The sequence below is a fragment of the Trypanosoma melophagium genome (assembly GCF_022059095.1).
Source record: "Trypanosoma melophagium isolate St. Kilda chromosome Unknown ctg29segment1, whole genome shotgun sequence".
Classification (NCBI taxonomy): Eukaryota; Euglenozoa; class Kinetoplastea; order Trypanosomatida; family Trypanosomatidae; genus Trypanosoma; species Trypanosoma melophagium.
In genome coordinates this window covers 179,003-198,926 of record NW_027125161.1, presented here as the reverse complement: position 1 = coordinate 198,926, position 19,924 = coordinate 179,003, and the positions used below count along the sequence as shown (strand labels likewise).

The 19,924-nt window shown below is 38.6% G+C and overlaps 10 protein-coding genes across 10 annotated transcripts; all 10 read left to right on the top strand.

Moving 5' to 3' along the window:
- Window positions 1-518: 518 nt before the first annotated feature.
- Window positions 519-3,539, top strand: LSM04_008840 (Retinoic acid induced 16-like protein; the record flags this gene model as incomplete). The annotated part of the gene is made up of 1 exon (XM_067332064.1): window positions 519-3,539. One exon carries the CDS (start codon window positions 519-521, stop codon window positions 3,537-3,539), a length of 3,021 nt encoding a protein of 1,006 aa, XP_067190122.1.
- A 420-nt stretch (window positions 3,540-3,959) lies between these two features.
- LSM04_003623 (JmjC domain) lies at window positions 3,960-5,252 on the top strand (the record flags this gene model as incomplete). The annotated part of the gene is made up of 1 exon (XM_067332063.1): window positions 3,960-5,252. One exon carries the CDS (start codon window positions 3,960-3,962, stop codon window positions 5,250-5,252), a length of 1,293 nt encoding a protein of 430 aa, XP_067190055.1.
- A 407-nt stretch (window positions 5,253-5,659) lies between these two features.
- On the top strand, window positions 5,660-6,981 carry LSM04_000427 (Major facilitator superfamily; the record flags this gene model as incomplete). The annotated part of the gene is made up of 2 exons (XM_067332062.1): window positions 5,660-5,840; window positions 5,930-6,981. The coding sequence occupies 2 exons, from the start codon at window positions 5,660-5,662 to the stop codon at window positions 6,979-6,981; spliced, it is 1,233 nt and encodes a 410-aa protein (XP_067190020.1).
- Window positions 6,982-7,557: 576 nt separating this feature from the next.
- LSM04_006015 (uncharacterized protein) lies at window positions 7,558-8,685 on the top strand (the record flags this gene model as incomplete). Its single annotated transcript, XM_067332061.1, has 1 exon — window positions 7,558-8,685. The coding sequence occupies one exon, from the start codon at window positions 7,558-7,560 to the stop codon at window positions 8,683-8,685; it is 1,128 nt and encodes a 375-aa protein (XP_067190089.1).
- Window positions 8,686-9,284: 599 nt separating this feature from the next.
- On the top strand, window positions 9,285-11,654 carry LSM04_006156 (Tetratricopeptide repeat; the record flags this gene model as incomplete). Its single annotated transcript, XM_067332060.1, has 1 exon — window positions 9,285-11,654. One exon carries the CDS (start codon window positions 9,285-9,287, stop codon window positions 11,652-11,654), a length of 2,370 nt encoding a protein of 789 aa, XP_067190092.1.
- A 1,100-nt stretch (window positions 11,655-12,754) lies between these two features.
- On the top strand, window positions 12,755-13,552 carry LSM04_001665 (uncharacterized protein; the record flags this gene model as incomplete). Its single annotated transcript, XM_067332057.1, has 1 exon — window positions 12,755-13,552. One exon carries the CDS (start codon window positions 12,755-12,757, stop codon window positions 13,550-13,552), a length of 798 nt encoding a protein of 265 aa, XP_067190033.1.
- A 286-nt stretch (window positions 13,553-13,838) lies between these two features.
- LSM04_005205 (uncharacterized protein) lies at window positions 13,839-14,474 on the top strand (the record flags this gene model as incomplete). The annotated part of the gene is made up of 1 exon (XM_067332056.1): window positions 13,839-14,474. One exon carries the CDS (start codon window positions 13,839-13,841, stop codon window positions 14,472-14,474), a length of 636 nt encoding a protein of 211 aa, XP_067190077.1.
- A 685-nt stretch (window positions 14,475-15,159) lies between these two features.
- Window positions 15,160-15,801, top strand: LSM04_005832 (SUN domain-containing protein 1; the record flags this gene model as incomplete). Its single annotated transcript, XM_067332055.1, has 1 exon — window positions 15,160-15,801. The coding sequence occupies one exon, from the start codon at window positions 15,160-15,162 to the stop codon at window positions 15,799-15,801; it is 642 nt and encodes a 213-aa protein (XP_067190085.1).
- Window positions 15,802-16,673: 872 nt separating this feature from the next.
- LSM04_007060 (uncharacterized protein) lies at window positions 16,674-18,515 on the top strand (the record flags this gene model as incomplete). Its single annotated transcript, XM_067332054.1, has 1 exon — window positions 16,674-18,515. One exon carries the CDS (start codon window positions 16,674-16,676, stop codon window positions 18,513-18,515), a length of 1,842 nt encoding a protein of 613 aa, XP_067190102.1.
- Window positions 18,516-19,042: 527 nt separating this feature from the next.
- LSM04_009440 (Emopamil-binding protein) lies at window positions 19,043-19,573 on the top strand (the record flags this gene model as incomplete). The annotated part of the gene is made up of 1 exon (XM_067332053.1): window positions 19,043-19,573. One exon carries the CDS (start codon window positions 19,043-19,045, stop codon window positions 19,571-19,573), a length of 531 nt encoding a protein of 176 aa, XP_067190127.1.
- Between the last annotated feature and the right edge of the window lie 351 nt (window positions 19,574-19,924).

Genomic DNA, 19,924 nt, shown 5'->3' with positions numbered 1-19,924 from the left:
AAGCAGAAAGAAAAAGGGACACTAATGCATTTTTGAGAGTGTAAGTCAATCGTGTGAACCTTACGCATGTTATTGTACTAGTTACAAATACCGGTGTAGTTCTATCTCTTTTATAAGAAAGAAAGAAAGAAAGAAAGAGATATATTATTTCCCTCATAATTTCTCTTTCTTTTTTTTTCTGCTGTTCTTTGATTCCTCTATTGACCACTCAAATGGGATATAACATTACATACATACAAACATGCATATGTACTCTTTTTAGTAGGGTTCAGCGTCTGGTAGGTATTGATTCAAGTGGCGCCTTTGCATTCTGCAGCTTTGACGTTTGAAGTTCTCCAGCATTTGAATAAACTTCTGGACACTCACGCCTGTGTGAGAGAAAGATACAAATAAAATAAAAAATAGATAGTAGCAGGTGTTGTTGTTTGAATATCTTTTTTTTCCGTTTTTCTTTTTTTTTTTTTGCGTTGATCTGATTTCCCAATTCACAAGAAGTAAGGGAGTTTTTTTTTTCGGGGATGATTCGTCCACATTTGCCTACTACCCCTTCTGCAGATGCTGTTGGGGTTACCTCATATTCTTTGGTTTCTGCAATATCTGATGCATGGGTGAATATACACTTATACTTTATGGATGTGCAGATGGCTGAGGATGAAAAAACCCGCAGGGAACTTGCGAGTCGCCTTCCTCAAGTAGAGAACTTCCTGCAGGTGATATTAGATGCACTTGCACAGGAGCATACACATATGATCTCTACACAGATGTCAAATATAAGGAATATGGAAAAGTGGAGTGTAAGCAGTATGAGTAGCAGGAGTAGCTTTCTCGCATCACCAAAACGACCTGCTTCGCTTAACTCTTGTGGTAACGGTGGTACTAATGTAGATAAAATGGCATTACTTACACCTTGTTATACCTTTTTATGGAGTGATGAAATCTTTACGCCTTCATCTGAGAAGGTTAATAAAGTAGAAGAAGGATTGACCCCTATTGGAAATATATTCTTTCTTTCATTATGTCAATTTGCAAAACACAATGAACCACCTGGATCACGGTTAATTATACTTCGTTTTTTTACCCGTCTGTTAGCCGATTTAGATCTCCCACGGTTACCGTATATGGGCGATCCACCACGATCGCTACTTCAGATGTTCTCCAGTAATACCATAGTACCGTTAATGGATATGATTCGCAAAGTTGGACTCTCGCTTAGATCTAAAACACCGACAAAAAGTAGTATAGTAACCGTAGTTCCTCTTTCTTCTTCTTCTTCCTCTTCTGCAGAGGTTGGGACACATATATTAGATAATGACCGTGAGGCATTTCTTACGTTTTTGTGCACATTGACTGAACGAATGGAACAGGTTCCTGCATTAGCCGCTTTCTTTTTACCCACTGGAGCCGTAGAAAAAGGAGGTGATATTGGTAATAATGAAGTAGAAATGACTACTGCAAACCATGAGACACCCTTTATATTGCTACAGGAATTTTTATTCTATGTATCACTTGGTCAAAGTTCACTACAGTCGGATAGACGAAATAAAATCTGTCAGTTAGCACTACGAGGACTATTAAGTCTTGCCAAATGTCCTGATCCGGATGTTCAAGATTATGTAAAGCGTTATACAGTGGTGACATCTGTAACGCTAACAGAGGCACGTGCAACTCTTCTTACACTCTGTAAAGTACCTGATAATGATGATGGTGCAGCTCAACTTAATTGTCTTTGTGATATACTGTCTTTTTGGTCACAATTACTCCTTTTGGCTCCTTCAGTAGCAGAAGCTTGGGAAGTGGAACACATTATAGAATATTCTTTCGTGCGTGAGACATTTTTACCACTGTTTCAATCTGTTGATGATAACGTGTACGCTGCAGCAGCTGTAGTGACAGCAAAGACAGTACGTACTGTTGGACGTGCAACATCATCTTTGTATGTTTCTTCTCTAACGCGTGCAGTGCTAGGCACACAGGTTGATTTATTAACAGGAAAATTAACAGTAGTAGGTGGACCACATCCTAGTACTTCCCCTAAAGAATTTACTTCATCGTCTCCCATCAACACCAGTAATACACCTTCTGGTACAACAGTATCACTCCTGGAGTACGTTTTGCTGCCACATCTCACTACACAGTCTAGAGATAATTGGAAGGACACTGAAGTGACACTTCACCTCCTTCACACTCTTGCATTGTACGAACCGGTTCTTTTTATGGAGTTTGCGTTATCACTTTCTTTATCTACTCTTGCAGAGGTGTACATGAAGGGATCCTCTTGTGGTGTAGGATCAAAAAATAAAATAGTGGATGGGGATAGTCCAACTTCAAAGGATGCTACAACAACAACTACTACTACTACTACTACTACTACTACTACTACTACTAATACTAGTACTACTAGTAATACAGATATTAATGGGGTAACGAACAGAACAAGACATGTGGATTGTCATAAGCAAGTACAAATGCTTGATATTGATCTATCGGCTTCATCAACATCACCTTCTTTAGATGTAGCTAATTGTTTTTCAGAACGTCTTCGAGCTCCGAAAGGTATTTTGCTATGGACTGATGCGGAATGTATCGCAGAAGAGATTCTAGCTCGCCTTTTACTTGTTGAAAGTCATGTTCCCACTTGGTTACTTGAAAAGCGACAATGTGTAATGAATCGTTCGTGTAGAATTCATTGTATAGAACTAATGGGAAACCCAACCCCCATTAAGGGAAAGCTCTGTACAGTCGCTGAAACATCTTCCCCTTTCCAGGAGAAGGATAATATTGATAGTAACCACAAAAATATTTGGTTTCATGAGGGAGTTAATTCGTCATCTTTGGTACAACATCTTTGTGAAATTACTTCAAATATGTTATCTATTCCCCCAGATGTATGCACACTATTGACGAATTTATGGTGTACGTTATGTGTTATGCCGGATCTTCGTGTGCTTTACACACTTATGGATCCAGAGTGTGGTAAACTTCGCCATGCATTACTGAAGATACGTGATGCCATTGACAAAACGCTTCAGGGTGATGAAGAGTTAGTATTTAGTGTTGCTTCTGCTGCAGCGGCCTCTGCGTTAAGTAAAGGTGGAAAGACCACAACGTCAACAATCAATGCAAAATCAACATCTATGACAGCAGCAGCAGTAGCGGCATTGACATCAGCATTAGAATCAACAGAAATACCATCAAAATTAATACATGAGGACTCAACTACGCATCATCAACTGTTAAAGGAGACCGTAAATAATTTAACTCCCCACATGTATACCCGTACATACTTGTATTCGCAATTTATTCAATTAGGGCCTTCATTGCGGTGGGTGGGAGGTCTGGTGGAGCGTGAGTTGCCAAATCATGAGTTAATTGCCGCTCTTAAAGAACATCGTGTATTTCTTGAGATCTGTGCTTGTGTGGAAGCGTTTCGCATGGAACTGGACGCAGTAATTGGTCATGTGGCACTATCACACAACCTTATGTGCCTTCAAACAGGAAATGAACATTCGCACAGGATAGTAGTGCAAACTCAAACGTAGTACGCTGAGGTGTAATGTCCCTTGCAAAATTATGCTCTTTGATTTATTTCTTTTTTTTTTCGCATTTTCATTATGTTTTGCACATTCCCTTCTTATTTTGTTCTTTTCAAGTCTCTTCTACCCCATGCGGAATTAATGGGTTGGATTCTTGTTAGCGAAAAAAAAAAAAAAAAAAAAAAAATAATAATAATAATAATAATAATAATAATAAAGGAAAAAAAGAGGATGAGAGGGAAAAAGAAAAAAATTTTTTCGTTTGTTGCATTTCATTTTTTTTTTTTTTTGAACGCAGTGATTCTTCCTTTTTCTGAATTCTTTTTTTTGTTTTCGTCTTCCTCGTTTTGAAGTCACAGAAAGGGAGAACAACGAGGGAAGAAGAAATAAATAAAGGAGAAGAGGAGAAGAGAGTGCGTAGCATAAATGTTAGAGTTAGACGGTAGAACACTAACATTTGATCAGTTCCGTGAGTGTTGTTTAGAGAAAAACTTTCCAGCTATTATTCGACAAGCTGTGAGAAACGGTGAGGGACGTGAGTCAAAAAAAGGGGGTTTCTTTTCTCCTATTAATGAGATGAAGAAACAACTAATGCCAGAAGGACTAATAAAGACATTTGGTGCACATCATCTTGTTCCAACAACAGTAGAAACCGTCGCTGATGGTTCATTGGATGATAGCTCCAGTAATCCATCTGTGGAATTTGGGATAAAAACTTTGGATGAGGTAATGGAATGCTGGCGTAGTAATGAAAAAATACTTTATTTAAAAAACTGGCACATGCAATCAGATGTAGAGTCTATCTTGAATAAAAAAAAGTCAAATAAAGATTCTGGGAACTTGAAATATACTGAAAGTCAAAGCATTGTACATGCTGATGGTTTATATCGAGTTCCTGATTATTTAGGGGATGACTGGATGGATGAATTTTGCCGATGTTCAACTTCTGATGAAACAAATTATAGTTTTTTTGGTGATGAGAAAAGTGATTATCGTTTTGTTTACATTGGACCACCGAATAGTTGGACACCTCTGCACTTTGATGTTTTTGGAACATATTCCTGGTCACTTAATGTATGTGGCGAAAAGCTTTGGTTCTTTCCTTCACCTGAGGGTAATGAACACTTATTAGAAAGTGGACTTCATGGTCTGACACTAGCTCCTGACATTCGCACTACTACTGGAGCTGAACTCTGGACTGTTCATCAATATCCAGGAGATCTTGTTTTTGTACCAAGTGGATATCTGCACCAAGTTCATAATATAAATGGACCTCGCTTTACTTTAAAAAGGAAAAATATAGAAACGAGCGAAGTAATAAATGATACGGAACACAGTGCCCTCAATACTGACGATAGCGTTGCATTAGTCATTTCAATTAATCATAACTGGTGCAATGAGTGGTGTATAGAAAAAATGGTGAAGGCTTTTTGCCGAGATGCAAACCGCTTACAATATATGTTGACTGATGAAGATCGCTTGGCTCTATTTGGAGATGACATTGTAGCGTGGCACGAACACGTGGAACACATGTTGGTTTGTGGTACAAATTGGAGTTTTGCCTCTATTCGTAGTTTTCTTAAATATAGGCTTAATCACCTTAAAAAAGATCACTATCTTGTTAGTGGAAAGGAAATGTCAGTTCGGCATATTCTTGAGAGGTGTCTTGATAGAATCAATACTCTTGAATTGAATGTGACTCACCACAAGAGTGATTAAGAATATCTGTTTCCAATTTGGTGCCTTTTTTTTGCAGTTTATGTACTACTTTATTTTTTATTTTTTTGGGGGGGCGTTAGGTCTCTTTTTTTTTCTTTTTGTGAAATACCCTTAAAATATATATATATATATATATATATATATATATATATGTAATTCATCACAAAGAGAAATAAATTTTCTTCCTTGCATATTTTCTAGTGTATTCTGTTTTTTTTGTTGTTGTTTCTTTGGTGTTTTAATTCAACGAAATTCTTTTTTTCTTTGGATTTTGGTTCCGTGTTAGCACCTTTAGCGTCCAATTAACTTGATTTTTGAGCCAATGATCGAGTTCATTGGCTCAAAAATCACGGGATTGGGCTACTGCACTTCATATCTCTAATATTATACAGGGTTTAACTGGTGGTATGCGTATTACAGTGGCCCCCATGCTTGCACGCCAAGTTGGTGCTACAGATTCTCTACTTGGAGTTATCATTGGATCTGCTGGATTATCGAAAGTTTTGCTTGATGTCGCCTTTGGGTTTGCTACATTCGCGTATGTTTGTCGTATGATAATGGTTGATGGAATGTTAGTAAATCTTCTTGGTATGTTAGTTGCATTGCTTGCTCATTCACCTTTTCACCTCGCTTTGCATCATTGCTATGAGGAGCGGGTACTGGGGCTTTCCCTGTAGCTCGCCATGTGTTTATTGCAAAGGCTGTTCCTCGAAATATTCGTGGTCATCTTATGTCTATGATTGGTGGGGAAGTTCGCTGGTGTTATTTCTTTGGTCCAGCGTTGGGGGGTATACTTGTGGATGCTTCTGGTGTTCGTCTCACTGTGCTTTTAATGGTTCCTCTATCTCTTGGATGTGCATTTGTTGTGACAAGAAGTAAGAAAATACGTGAGATTGATGCTCAGAGACATGATTCGGGAGAACATACCAATATACGTAGGGATCTTAAGGCTATGATGACAGCTTTTTGGAAATATTGGGATGTTTTAATACATGTAGGAGTATATTCATTTAATATTATTTGCCTGAGACAGGGTCGTGGTATGTTATTGGCAATTGCAGCAATGAATATGAGGCTTTCAGCTTCTATGGTGGGTACAGTATTAAGCTTATCTTATATTGTAGATGCCACATTCTTCTTTCTTGGAGGATATATTATGGATCACTTTGGGCGCAAGTATGCGGCTATCCCTACTACAATTAATTTGGGAATTGCTTTCCTTTTAATAATTGTTTCAAATAAATTTGCCTCTCTTATTTTTACCGCTTTTTTTTTTTTTTTTGGCGGGGCAGATTCTACCGGTACTGGTGTTTTAATGACTCTCACTGCTGACCATTCACCACCTAGCGGAGGTGCCCCTTTTGTGGGACTTATGCCAACTGTACAAAATTCTGGAGAGGTGGTGAGTCCCATTATTTGTGGATTACCGGCGGAACATGTGAGTTTTTCATGGGCTTGCTATGTTATGGCTATTATTGGATTCCTTAATGGTGTTTGGGCATATATTATGATACCAGAGAAGTCTTCTTCACAGGTAGAAGAGGAACAATCAATAACAGCTGCTGCAATGGAAAAAGCAGTGGCATTAACGAATGCTAATGAAATATCGAAAACGGGTAGTATTGGGGCTGGTGAACTGGTGGTAATGGACGTCTCAGTGAGCGATGAGCTAGAAAATGGTTTGAGTAGTGACATGAAGGTTAACTATACACGAAAAAATAGCTCATGATGATTATGAAAAGTCAGCACCAAATAATAAACCAAAAGGCTGATATGGGGATTGTCTAGTGAATTTTTTTTTCTATTTCTTTCTTCTTTTTGATAGGAACAAGTGAATTACCTTTCTTTTGTTTTTTCTTTTGTGTTTCAACGTGGATTAGTCCCTTGAACAACTCTTCTTATTTCCCCTATAAGAACAATAATCAAATGAAAAGACATTCAGCAATGATAAGATTCTCTTTTATATTAATGTTTGACGTCCTTTTTAAACGCAAAAAAAAGTACTAGTTCTTTCAAAATTATCTGAATGATTTTGCATGCCTTGACAATCGTAATGGTATTACCTTGTGGGTGTTTTTTCTTTTATCTTGTATCTCGTGGTTAATACCTGCTGGACTCTGGTGATGATGTCTATTATCAGAGATTTCTTTTTTTTCCTAAACTACTTTTCTTCCATCCCTTTTATCACTTCCCTTTTTTCTTTATTTATTTGTTACATAATTATTTGGTTTCATTCGTTCTTTTTAAATATTTTAGTAGTAAAACAAAAGAAAACACAAAAAAAAAAAGAAAAAAAAATAGCTGCATGTCACTGCAAGCTGTTGGCTGGCTAAGTTCAAAACTCGGCATCAATATTGATGGGCGCAATGATGCCGATGAAAAGAATCCAGCGTTCCCCTCTCACTTTACCGGTTCAGGCTCCACACTGGACACGTATTTGCACAAAATCAACAATGCCGTCTTTGGTCGCGATATCGATGCACCTCCTTCATCCTTTGCTGCCGCTGTTGGTCTAGATGGTGGGAGTAGCACCAATGACAGTACTCCCGGGAATCGCGGTGCTGACAATACTGGCAGTGGCAGTAGAGGAGGAGAAGATGTGGAATTGGATGAGAATGGCCTGCCGGTATCGAAAAATTGGTACTACTACGATAAGGAGCTTAGCCGCTGGAATGTCAGTCCAGAGGCCCCGCCGCACATTAAACAGGAGTTTGAGCGGCGACTGAAGGAGGAGGAGGAAGAGCGGGAAGGACGTAATGTGATACCACCACCACCACCTCCTCCTCCTCCTCTTCCTCCTCCTTCATCATCTTCACTGCCATCGTCATCGGCTGCAACAACGCCAATGGCAAGCATGGCAAATGGAACGTCTTTGTATAATAACAGTAGTTTACCGTCCGGGGCGATGCCGCCGCAGGGCATTCATCCACAAGGACTGTTTGGCACACGGGGGATACTAGGGGGATCGCAGCACTCTCCGCAGTATGCTTTACCAAGTTACTTTAATACTATTGAAAGCTCAACAAACACTTTGGAAACGCAGCAACCGATGTCTATGCAACCTCAACCGCACCAACAAATGCAGTATCAGCATCCTGTACAATATAGCAATTTTCAACAACAACAACAACAACATGTACAACAAGTAGAGCATGTACAACAACAGCAACAACATTTATATCAGCATCAACATGTTCAATTTCCACTGCCGTCTCCAGAACATCGGAATCAACAACAACCACAGTATCATCAGCAACTAGAATCTCACCAGACACAAGGTGTGCCACCACCACCACCACAGCTTCAACAACAACAACACCAGCAACACCAGTTTCCAACTTCTGGATATCCTACAGGGGAACAGAGTACAGGCTCTCATTTACCCCAATATCCCTCGTTTCACGGTCAGCAGAGTCTGCATCCATTGCGATGATCCAATACTATGAATACAACGAACAAGAAGGAAACTGCTACTAGTGAGAAGAGAAGCAACACAAGTAAAGCAAAATAAAAAACAACCTTTTATTCAATGAAAATCAAAGCAAAAATAAAAAAAAGAAAAAAACAATTTCAGTGTTTTATTTTATTTTATTTTTTTCTTTCTTATTTTAACTTTGTTTCATTGCATTAGTGTAATTTTGCTCTAGCTAAGAGTTTTTCTTGCGATTAAATAGATATTTAGGAAGTTGCTTTCCTTTTTATTATCTTGTTTATTATTATTATTATTATTATTGTTGTTGTTAATATTATTTCCTTATTTTTATTTATTTATTTATTTTTTCTTTGCAGTCTAAGTGTGGTATTTGAGTGAGAATTGCAAATAATTCTGAGGTATTGGAAGGTACAAGGGGGGAAATAAAAAACCAAGGTGTAGAAAGAACGGCGGAGAGAATAGCAAAAGAAACAAGAGGTAGAGGGAAGCAAATAAACATATAGAGAAGAAGTGGGTTGAAAAAGCAAGCATACTCATCTCTAAAGGATTCAAAATAGCAATAACAACAAGAAAGTAAAAAAAATCAACAACAACCGATCATGGATTACCAATTACATGATACTACTGAGGAAGACGTATATGCTGTCTTTGAACCAGAGTTAGAAAACGGATTTGATGCTGGCTCACCGTTTCAGCCTGACCCATCCCACACTGGTGCTGGTGCTGTTGGGGGTGTGGCCAACCCGCTCATGCAGGCCCCGCCGTCCAAGTGGGGAGCGGCGAGTATCGGCTCCGCGTGGGGGGCGCCGGGAAGTCGTCTCGGCACGATTGGCGGCAGCGTTGGGGCGGCCCGCCCAATGACGTCTAATCGCGGTGTGGGCTTCAGCACCACTGCGGGGTTCAACAAGGGCGCCATGTTTGATCCCACCGGCCAGGGACGTACGGCAATGGCTATGGGCCCGGCTCCACCGCTGAAGAAGCGGGGTGAGAACAGTCCAGAAGAGCAGTGTATGGAGATGGAAAAGCACATTCATAAGCTTATTGAAGAGAGTGCCATGCTGGCCTTACAGAAGGACTATGGTGGGGCCTTGGAGAAGGCTAAGGAAGCAGGGAAGAAGGAACGACAATTATGTAAACAACGAGAACAATTAGGTTTAATGGATCAAATTAATGCTGACCTTACCTATGCCGTTCACTTTAACCTTGCAGTTCAATACCAAAATCATCAACTTTATATGGAGGCTCTTAATACGTACAATCTTATTGTACGAAATCTCCAATTTCCACAAGCTTCACGTTTGCGGGTAAATATGGGTAATATCTATGCTGCACAAGGTAAATACCTTCTTGCTATAAAAATGTATCGTATGACATTAGATGAAACGCCCACCGCCTCAAAAGAATTGAGGTATAAATTAATGCGAAATATTGGAAATGCCTTTGTAAAGCTTGGACAATACCGTGATGCAGTTAGCAGTTATGAAGCTATTATGGAGGGAGGAGGAGATATAAACACAGGATTTAATCTTTTACTATGTCATTATGCTCTTGGAGAGACAGAAAAAATGAGACGAGCGTTTCAAAAGATGATAAATTGCAAATTACCTGGAGTAGAAGAAGATGAAGATAATGATGAAGAAGAAAAAGATGTTTTGGTGGATGATGCTCTTCGAAAGAAAATAAAAGAAGATCGATCAAATTTTTTGAATTGTATTATGACAGCTGCACGTCTTATAGCGCCCGTGATTGACAAAGATTGGCGTGCAGGTTATGATTATTTAATTGAACGTTTACGTCATTTTGAGATGCGGGATCCTTCTTCACATGTTGCAAGTGAACTTGAAATGTGTAAATGTTTATATTATTTAAAACATAAAAACTATAAGGATGCAATTGATGGTCTTAAAGCATTTGAAAAGAAGGATAAGTTATTACGAGCTCGTGCGGCAACAAATTTGGCTTACCTTTACTTTCTTGAAGGTGACTATGACAGTGGTGAAAAATACAGTGATATGAGTCTTGAAGCTAACCGATACAATGCTAGAGCTCTTGTTAATAAAGGAAATTTTTTCTTTATGAAATCAGATTATGAAAAGGCAAGAAATTACTATAATGATGCATTAGCTGTTGAAGCAGATAATATTGAAGCTATTTACAATCTTGGTCTCACTGCTAAACGCCTTGGATTATATGAAGAGGCCTTAAAAATGTTTAAACGAGTACAATCACTTGTAGATAGTCATGAAGTAATGTACCAAATTGCTGATATTAATGACCTTGTAGGAAGTCCAGGTACTTTGGAGTGGTTTAATCGTCTTATTGGTAGAGTACCGACTGATCCAAATATTTTGGCACGAATGGGTTCAATATATGCACGTGAAGGTGATGATAGTCAAGCTTTCCATTATTACCTTGAAGCATATCGTTATTATCAAGTTAACATGGATGTAATTGCTTGGTTGGGAGCCTACTTTGTTAAAAATGAGGTATATGATAAATCTATTCAATTTTTTGAAAGAGCTGCACAAATTCAACCTCAGGAAGTTAAATGGCAACTTATGGTGGCATCATGTCACCGACGTCGTGGTGATTTTGTTCAAGCAAAACGATTGTATGAAACTCTACATCGAAAGTATCCAGAAAATATGGAATGTCTTCGTTATTTGGTTCATCTTTGCAAGGACAGTGGTCTTACTGAAGAAGCGAATGAGTGGTTTAAGAAAATTAAAAAGTTAGAGCAACGTCAACAAGAAGAGGCTGAAAATGTGAATGGACGAGAGGAAGATGGTGATATTAATAAGAACACTGGTCTTAATACCGCTGGACGACGTGCTGGAGGAGGTTCATTAAGTAAAGATGATATCATGAAGGATGATCTTGACGATGATATTGACAACCATCGTGCCTCCATATCCAAAGCCAAGCCAAACAATGATGAGGACGACGATATTGTTTTGCCAGGTATTTGATGTAAGTATCAGTTGAAAAACGAAGGAAAATAAACAATGAGACAAGAGAGAGAGAGAGAGAGAGAGAGGGAAAATAAAAACAGAAAAAAAAGAAAAAACATATTTTTCTGATACCAAGAAATAGTTATGCGTCCTATATTCTGTAGAGCCTTTTCCTTGATCCAATCTGAAAAATGGAAAAAAGCAAAGCGTTATATATATATATATATATATATATATATATATATATAACGTATACACGCATGTGCGGGGTGGAAACAAAAAAACAAGAAGAAAAGAGAAAAAAGAAAAAAAAACTGCACGTTTTTCTATCATTTGTTTATTCAATGTGATTTACTGGTAATGATACGTTGAAAGCATTCGTTAGTTGTTGTTTTTTTTTTTTTTTGGAATAGTGGGGAATGGATGATGATATTATTCTGTAGAATTTCCTTTGTTTTTTATTTTATTTGTTGCACTGTCTCCCTGATAGTGAGAAGTTTGTTCTCGCAAATATGCTCAGGTGATGATCATGCAAAAAAAGAAAAAAAAATGACAACAGAAAGAAGGAGAAAACAAGAGATCACAAAAAAAAGGAAAAAAAACGAGGAATTTTATTTCTTGTATTTCTCTGGCGGCAAGCAACATGGCACCCACTGCAGTTTGACAATTTAGATAGAATGTGATTGTGAGGAGAGAAATTCTCCACGTAATGAGTGGAACTTGTGGTGTGCACATATATTCACTACCGCTTGTGTTTTTTTTTTTTTAGTTTTTTTTTTTTTTTTTTTTGGCTTATATGCCGTATTTCCCTCTCCATCGCAAAGCTGCTTTGTTATTTATTTTTTCTTTTTTTTTTTCTTCTTGTTTTGTTGTCTTTTAGAAAAAGAAAGGAGTATGTATTGCCCCTTCTATTCTTTTTTTCTTTGCCTTTTTTTTATTTTTCTTGTGTTTGTATTTTCATTCCTTACATGCCTCTTGCCTTCACCTCTCTCTCTCTCTTTCTTTTTTTATTTTTTTATCTTCTGTTCCCAATCTAGCTTTACGCTCGTCATTGACGGATCCCACACACTATAGCGTATATGAAAAGGGTAAAGCAGTAAAGAAAAATAAAATAAAACATGTCGGAATCCCCATTCACTTTTACAGACGCGGACGCAGAGGATCTTGTTGTTTTTGTTTCCTTTCAAACGCTTCTCTCCGATGAGATGGGAACGCAGGAGAAGAGAAAGCACGGCGTACCGGTGGAAGGACATTATGCCGTCGTGGCCCATCCGTGGTGTACAGCAGAGAAATGCAAAGTATTGTATAATAAAGGGTTTGTACATTCACCTAGTGCAAATCTTTTCTCTAATAAGGAAAGAAGTATTAGAGAGTGGGTTCAGCGGGTTAAGACACGACATGGGATTGCACCTCAAGTACCAAATGTGACAAAAGCTAAAAAGGATGTCCAAGATATTGTGCGTAGGTCTCAACGATACTTTATAGAGGCTGAGAATAAATCTGATGGTTCTTTGCTATTGGTGAAAAATGATACGGATTTTTTAAACATTCAAATTGAAGATATGATTCACACAGTGGAACAATTTTACCGCCCCTTTGGTTCTACAGAGAGGGAAAGAACACTTATTTTTATTACCCTTAGTGAACGTCTCAAAATGGTACGTGCTGCACTAAAGTGGATGTCTGAAAATAGTGCTCAGTTTCCACCTTATGCCGTTGTCGCTATGCAGGAGTTTATTCCTGCCACAAGGGATTTACTCTCGGAAACGGATAACGTACGTAATCTTGATCATAACAGATGTGCTATGCATCCTGCTTCTTCTTGTAATTCTTTTCTACGTCCCTATGATTGTTGTCGCGCTGATGTTTCCACTCTTCTTCTGGTCAGACATTGTTTGGCTGATTATCTCGCTTAAACGGTGGAAATATGGAGAAGATTCTGTTGTATAACAGTTCTTCGTAATGCTTTTGAAGTTATTGAGTATAATAGCCATTTTCTGTATGCAGATGCAGACATGATGGGATTTTGAAAAGGTAAAGGAAATGCATCTTTCTTCTGTTGTAAAGAAAGAGAAGAGAAAGAGATACAAAAAAAAAGAAAGAAGGATAATTGTTTCTACCAAATAAACCATTTTCTTTTTTTTTTTCTTCTTTCTTTTTCTCCGTTAGTCTTTGAAAAATTTTTTTGTTTCCATCGTTGTAATGCAGCAGCAACCACAACAACACGTGGGATTTCAGCTCGTTCGAGAGCCTTATCGTGCAACAGAGGCACAATTCCAGCAGTTTGTTCGTGGTATGGAGGCGGTATTAAACCAATGGACAGCGTTACATCTTGTAAGTCAGCACTGTGATGCTTTTGCGCTTCATTCCATGTTCAAGGAACTCGTTTCCTGGTTTCAGACAGATGGTGAAGTATATTCAGACGATTTGGAAATATTTTTTGAAGGCTTCTTCGCAGAAGCTCGTTCTGTTATTATTGAGGATGATAGTATGAAGGAGGTTGGAGATGTACTGCATGAGATGTACTGCCGTTGCTGCCAAAATGACTTTACACAAGTGGAACAGTTCGTGGCAAGTCTGGAGATATACCGACGGGTAAATCCTGTGTGTCTCTCCGTGAACGGCGATGGGGATGAGGAGCAGGACGGTGTGGAGTTTAGCGGTAATATTGAAGTGGGCGCGGAGTTGCAGCAGATGGACTGTAATGAAGAGACAGAGGGAATGGAAGAAGTGGAGACGGCACACACACAGCAGAAATCACAGCAGCAGCAGAAGAAGAAGAACAAAAAGAACGCCTATCAACGGGATAGTGATGGTTGGTGTATCGTGCGAAATTAGAAGTGGAGGAAGTAAAATTTACCATTAAACGTGGCTGTTGTGTCATATTTTTATTTTTGGTTCTTGTTCTTTTTTCTTATTGTTGTTTTTATTTTACATTTTATTGTTTCGATTAAATTATTGTGTATATCACTTTTTTTATATTTCCTTGTTGTCTACGGTTTGTGTTTGTATTTTGTTATACCTGCCAACCAGTAAAAAAAAAAAAAGGGAAAAATGTGGGTATCTTACTAACTAACCAACCAAACTATCACTTTTTTTCTTTTTTTTTGTTTTGCACTATGTATACATTTAATTGTAACTGTTTTCGCATTCACAGGTGTAAGGTATACATTATATTACTAAACTTTTACACAAGGATAGAATCCTTCTAAGAGAAGAGTGAAAAATAAGTGTTAGGAAAAGGGGGAAAGTTTGTCAGAGGCACGTACCACGGTAATTTGTGTTAACAAGTTATTTTTGCTTCATTTTGAAGCATTACGAAAAACTAAAAAGAAAAAAAGAAGAATCAGAACATATAGGAACAGGAAGAAGAAAAAAAAATAAAGGTATATATATATATATATATATATATATATATACTAAAAGGGTTGTAATAATAATATAATAATAATAATAATAATAATAATAATAACAATTATTATTATTACCACCATCCAACGAAGAAAAAGAACAATTGATTCCAATGTTACGTCTCGCATCCCGTACGGTAGTGCTTCCCCACACGCCGTGGACCCGCCGCGCCGCCACGCTGACGGGCGTCCAGACACTCCCGAAGTTTGAGATCCACGACGTCCGCGACGATCCGGCGCTCGGCACCATGACGCGGGTGGCGGTGGACGGCAAACTGCTGCTCGTCTCGCAGTACCCGCAGCTCGGCCCCCGCAAAGTCGACCCGAACGACTTGAGCCCGCAGTTCGACGCCGACCGCCGCATCTCCGTGCGGATGCGCCACATCGATCTCGCCTATTTGGTGAGTGTCTGCGAGAGCCGAATGCCAAAGCACCACATGGAGAACAAGGCGTACACACTCGACTTTGAGAAGTCTACTGATGGTTATCGCTTACACGGCAAGGTGCACCGCGTGGCCTCGCAAAAGATGGAGGACTGGTGTGTGAGCTTTGACAAACACTTTGCCGTCATGCTGGAGCACTTTCTGCAGAGTGCACTCACGGAAAGTTTCGGTTTCCGCCAACACTACGCGGCCCGTACGGTAGAGGGCGAGGCACAAGGCGCTAACGCTGCATTAGGCAACACCGGCAGCCCACGGCGTAGACAACAGCAACAGCAGCAACAGTCACCACGGCGACAACAACAGCAGGAGTGAGAAAAAATAAAAGAAATAGAGAGAAGAGTGAAGGTGAAAGAGAGTGGAAATGAAGAAATGAAAAAAAAAAAGATGATAATGATGGGAGGGGGAAAAAAAAAGAGAAAGAGAGGGAAAAAGGGAGAGAGGGAGGAGAAAGAAAAAAAAAGTAACAGATCAAAAAGGATGGGACGAAGTAACAGAAAGGGGAGTATTTGAGGGTTCGGCATACGTGAGTCATGTACTATCTTAAATACTTTTTGTTTCTTTTTCCCTTTTTTTCCCCTTGCTTTCTCGCTCTTCCATCTCATACTTCGCGCATGAACACATGTTTTTGCTTCGCAAGAATGTGCAAAAGTGGAGAATTATTTTTCTGTTTTGCACATTCTTCTGTGAGATTAAACCAGCTGTAACTGTTTCTCTTCCTGTTGTTGCTTACATTCTGTTCGTTTATCTGTCCTTTTCTTTTTCTTTCGTAGTCGAGGGGAAACCATTTTATATTTTCTTGGATTCTTTAGTTGTTGTTTTTTGTTTTGTGTTTTTTTTTTATAACTATTTCGTGTGTGATTTTCTTTCTTTCTTCTTCCTTGTTCTCTTCCATTTTATTGATTTATTTCTTTTTTTTTGATGGTAAATGGGGCGTATTGTATGCTTTACTGCCATCGTTGATAGATAACAAGGCGAGGCCATACTATATCGGTTTTTTTCTTGAATTATTGTGTGCCTGTGCATTATTTCATCTCCAGCTGAGTTAAAGAAGAAAATAGTAATTAAATAGAATAAAAAAAAGAAGGAAACAAAACAAAACAGACATAAATAAAAAAAAAATAAATAAACAAAGAAGGGAAGAAAAGAACGAAAAAAAAAAACATATTCGGTGTTTGATTCATCTAATGTGGCGCAGACGTATTTTCTCTTCTGCTGGCTTTCTCCGTGTGGCGGTGGGCACGCGGTCTGTCTTTGTCCGGGACCTCCGCACACGTGTTGAGATCAGCAACGGGAAGATGAGATACCCGGCGGTCCTCCTCTGGCGGTGGAAGAGCGATCGCCAACGGCACCTCGTCCTTAGCGTTCACCGCCCAGATGACACTACAGCCGAGGGTGAGTCCTCATCACTATTAACATCCGCAGCAACATCATCTGTGCAGAACAAAACACAGTCTTCCTCATCTGAAACACCCACAGAGGCGGATTATTTCTTTGGACGTGTCTTTCTTAGACCATATAATGTGGCCCAATTACTAACCGTACTGGAGGGCATTACACCACATGTGGAGTTACTGAGAGAACATTCAACACTTCATCTAGAACCTGTATCAACAAATTCCTTAAAACGAAAAGGCATACGTGGCAGAGATCTTCAGGGGAATAGTGGTCTAACATCTGCATTGCCTTTGGTATTTTTACTTAAGGGAGAATTAACACTTAAAGTAGCACCTTCTCCTGATAAACTTAACACAGATGAACATGATGAAGAGGATAGAAGAAAAGGCTTGTATACCGATAATGAAGATACGGAAGAAACCATTCCAGGAGCAACATATAATCTTAACGATCGCCGTACTTTTCGTGCAACTGTAGAAGGGGAGGACCTTATCTTTATTATGAAACATCTTAATGCTGTCTTGAGTGATATGTTTGGCATTGAACATCAGTTCCACTCCCGGGTGATTCATGAGATTATGCGTAAGTACAACAGAGGTAATAGTTATACATTAGTGCAGCATACTGGAAAATCTGTTTCGAATATTCCTCGTTACAGAAGCGAGGCACTGGATGAGAATGATATGGTGGAAACCTCTGTAACACAAAAACCAACAGAGATGACGAATGGTGATACTCTTAGTGGAACAGGTGTTGCAGCGGCTGCAGCAATGGCAGGACTCGCTGTTGGAGCCGCAGCATCAATATCTGCAGGCAAAAGAGATCTATCGATGTTTGAAGACGGTAATGAAGATGTAGAGGCAGAAGAAGATACGATGGAGCTATTTGAAGATGATCTTGAGGATGAAGAGGAAGGGACGAAATCCAAATCATTAGGGCATTCGGCTCGTCTTTATGGCGGTGACATTGATAATGGTAAGGGAAATGGAAGAGGGGAAGGAGTACAGGGGAAAATTGATGGAGAAGAGAATGATGACGATGAAGAAGAAGAGGAAGAAGAAGAAATAGAGGATGACGATGATGATGATGATGTTGATGATGATGATGATGTTGATGATGATGATGATGATGATGATGATGATAATGATGATGATAATGATGATGATAATGATGATGTTGATGATGATGATGATGATGATGTTGATGATGATGATGATGATGATGATGATGATGATGATGATGATAATGTTGATGATAATGATGATGATGATGATGATGTTGATGATGATAATGATGATGTTGATGATGATGATGATGATGATAATGTTGATGATAATGATGATGATGATGATGATGATGATGATGATGATGATGATAATGATAATGATGATGATGTTGATGATGATGATGATGATGATGATAATGATAATGATGATGATGATGATAATGTTGATGATGATGATGATGTTGATGATGATAATGATAATGATGATGATAATGTTGATGATGATGATGTTGATGATGACAATGATGACGACGAAGATGAAGATGAGGAGGAAGAAGAAGAAGAAGAAGAAGGAGTTCAACCCAAGAAGAAAACGATCCCACCAACACCGCCACGTCGTCTTTAGGGACTTGTTCGTAGGAGTACAGACACTATGGAAAAGTGGCCTATAGATTAGTATTAGAAACAGTCGTTTGACTGTAATTGTTTTTTTTTTTCTTATTCCTCAGGGTGTTCGTTTTTTTTTTTTTTTTTGTGGACGTGTGTATTTCATTCTAACTCAATGTTCTCACACTTAACTCTACGTGTGTGTAGAGTCCTTTTAATAGAATTTTTTATTTTACTTTTTGCAGAAGTATCACTTCTGCTGCTGCTATTTGCATCTTTGATTCCTACTGCATAGGGTTAAGGTTATATATTATATGCCTATCTCTGTGTATATCTAAGTAGGTTTAAATATGTACGCATAAATGTCTTTGTATATGTGTGAGTATATGTTCAATTTCTCTTTAAAGGAAAATCCCTCTTTTTCCATCCCACACGTTAATGAATATTTCTACTGTAGAGTCTACATATCAAAGAAGTGGACACTAGCCATAATAATATTGGAAGAAAAACGAACAAACAAACAAAAAAAAAGAACAAAACAAAGGCATGCCACGACTTCCATTACTGGCACAGCTTTGGTTTATCGTGACAGCTCCTGTTGTCATAATTGATGCCATATTTGTTCTCTCTCGCTCTAAACTAGAAAATGAACCACATCCGCTTGCAGAAACATCACCGTTTAATTATTGGGTGCTGTACGCTACGTATGATAAACGGTATGCGCCTAACGATGACGCATTTGTGGTGGTTCAGAGTTGGTTGAATTTGCTTGAGGTGTCACTTGGATTATTTGCGGTGTTCCTCTCGTGGAGGGGAGACGCATGCAGCAGTATCCAATTGGCCTTCGCCGTGAGTGTGATGACATTATATAAAACGGTTATGTATTTGGTGATAGATATCATTGAAGGTGGGAAGTACACACAACACAATACACCAATGGACACTATTACGATGGTAGTCTTACCCAGTTTGGTGTGGGTTGTGATGCCAGCGATAGTGATAAAGCTATGTATGCAACGCATCTGTGTAGTTGCCCACAACAAAGAAGCGGCAGCAGGAAAACAGAAAAAGGCATAATGAAAAGAATAAAAGAAACTCTTGGTAGACTATAGAACAACAACAAAAAAGAGTTTATGTATGACATGGAAGTGAAGAACATTTTCTTTTCAAATATGAGGTAAAAAAAAAAACGACAACAAAGACAACAACAAGTGCGTGACGAGTTTGAATTTGATGTGGCAATAAAGAAGGATGGGAATAAGGGTCGGAAAAGAAAAAAAAAAGATCGGTTTCTAAACTTTGGTTGTTGTCTTTGATTTCAAAAATAAAAATAAACAAACCTAATAGAATCGGCTTATTACTTCTCTCTCTCTCTTTTCTTTATTATCTTACTTTATTTTGAAGTGATTCTCGTACCTGATATAAGAA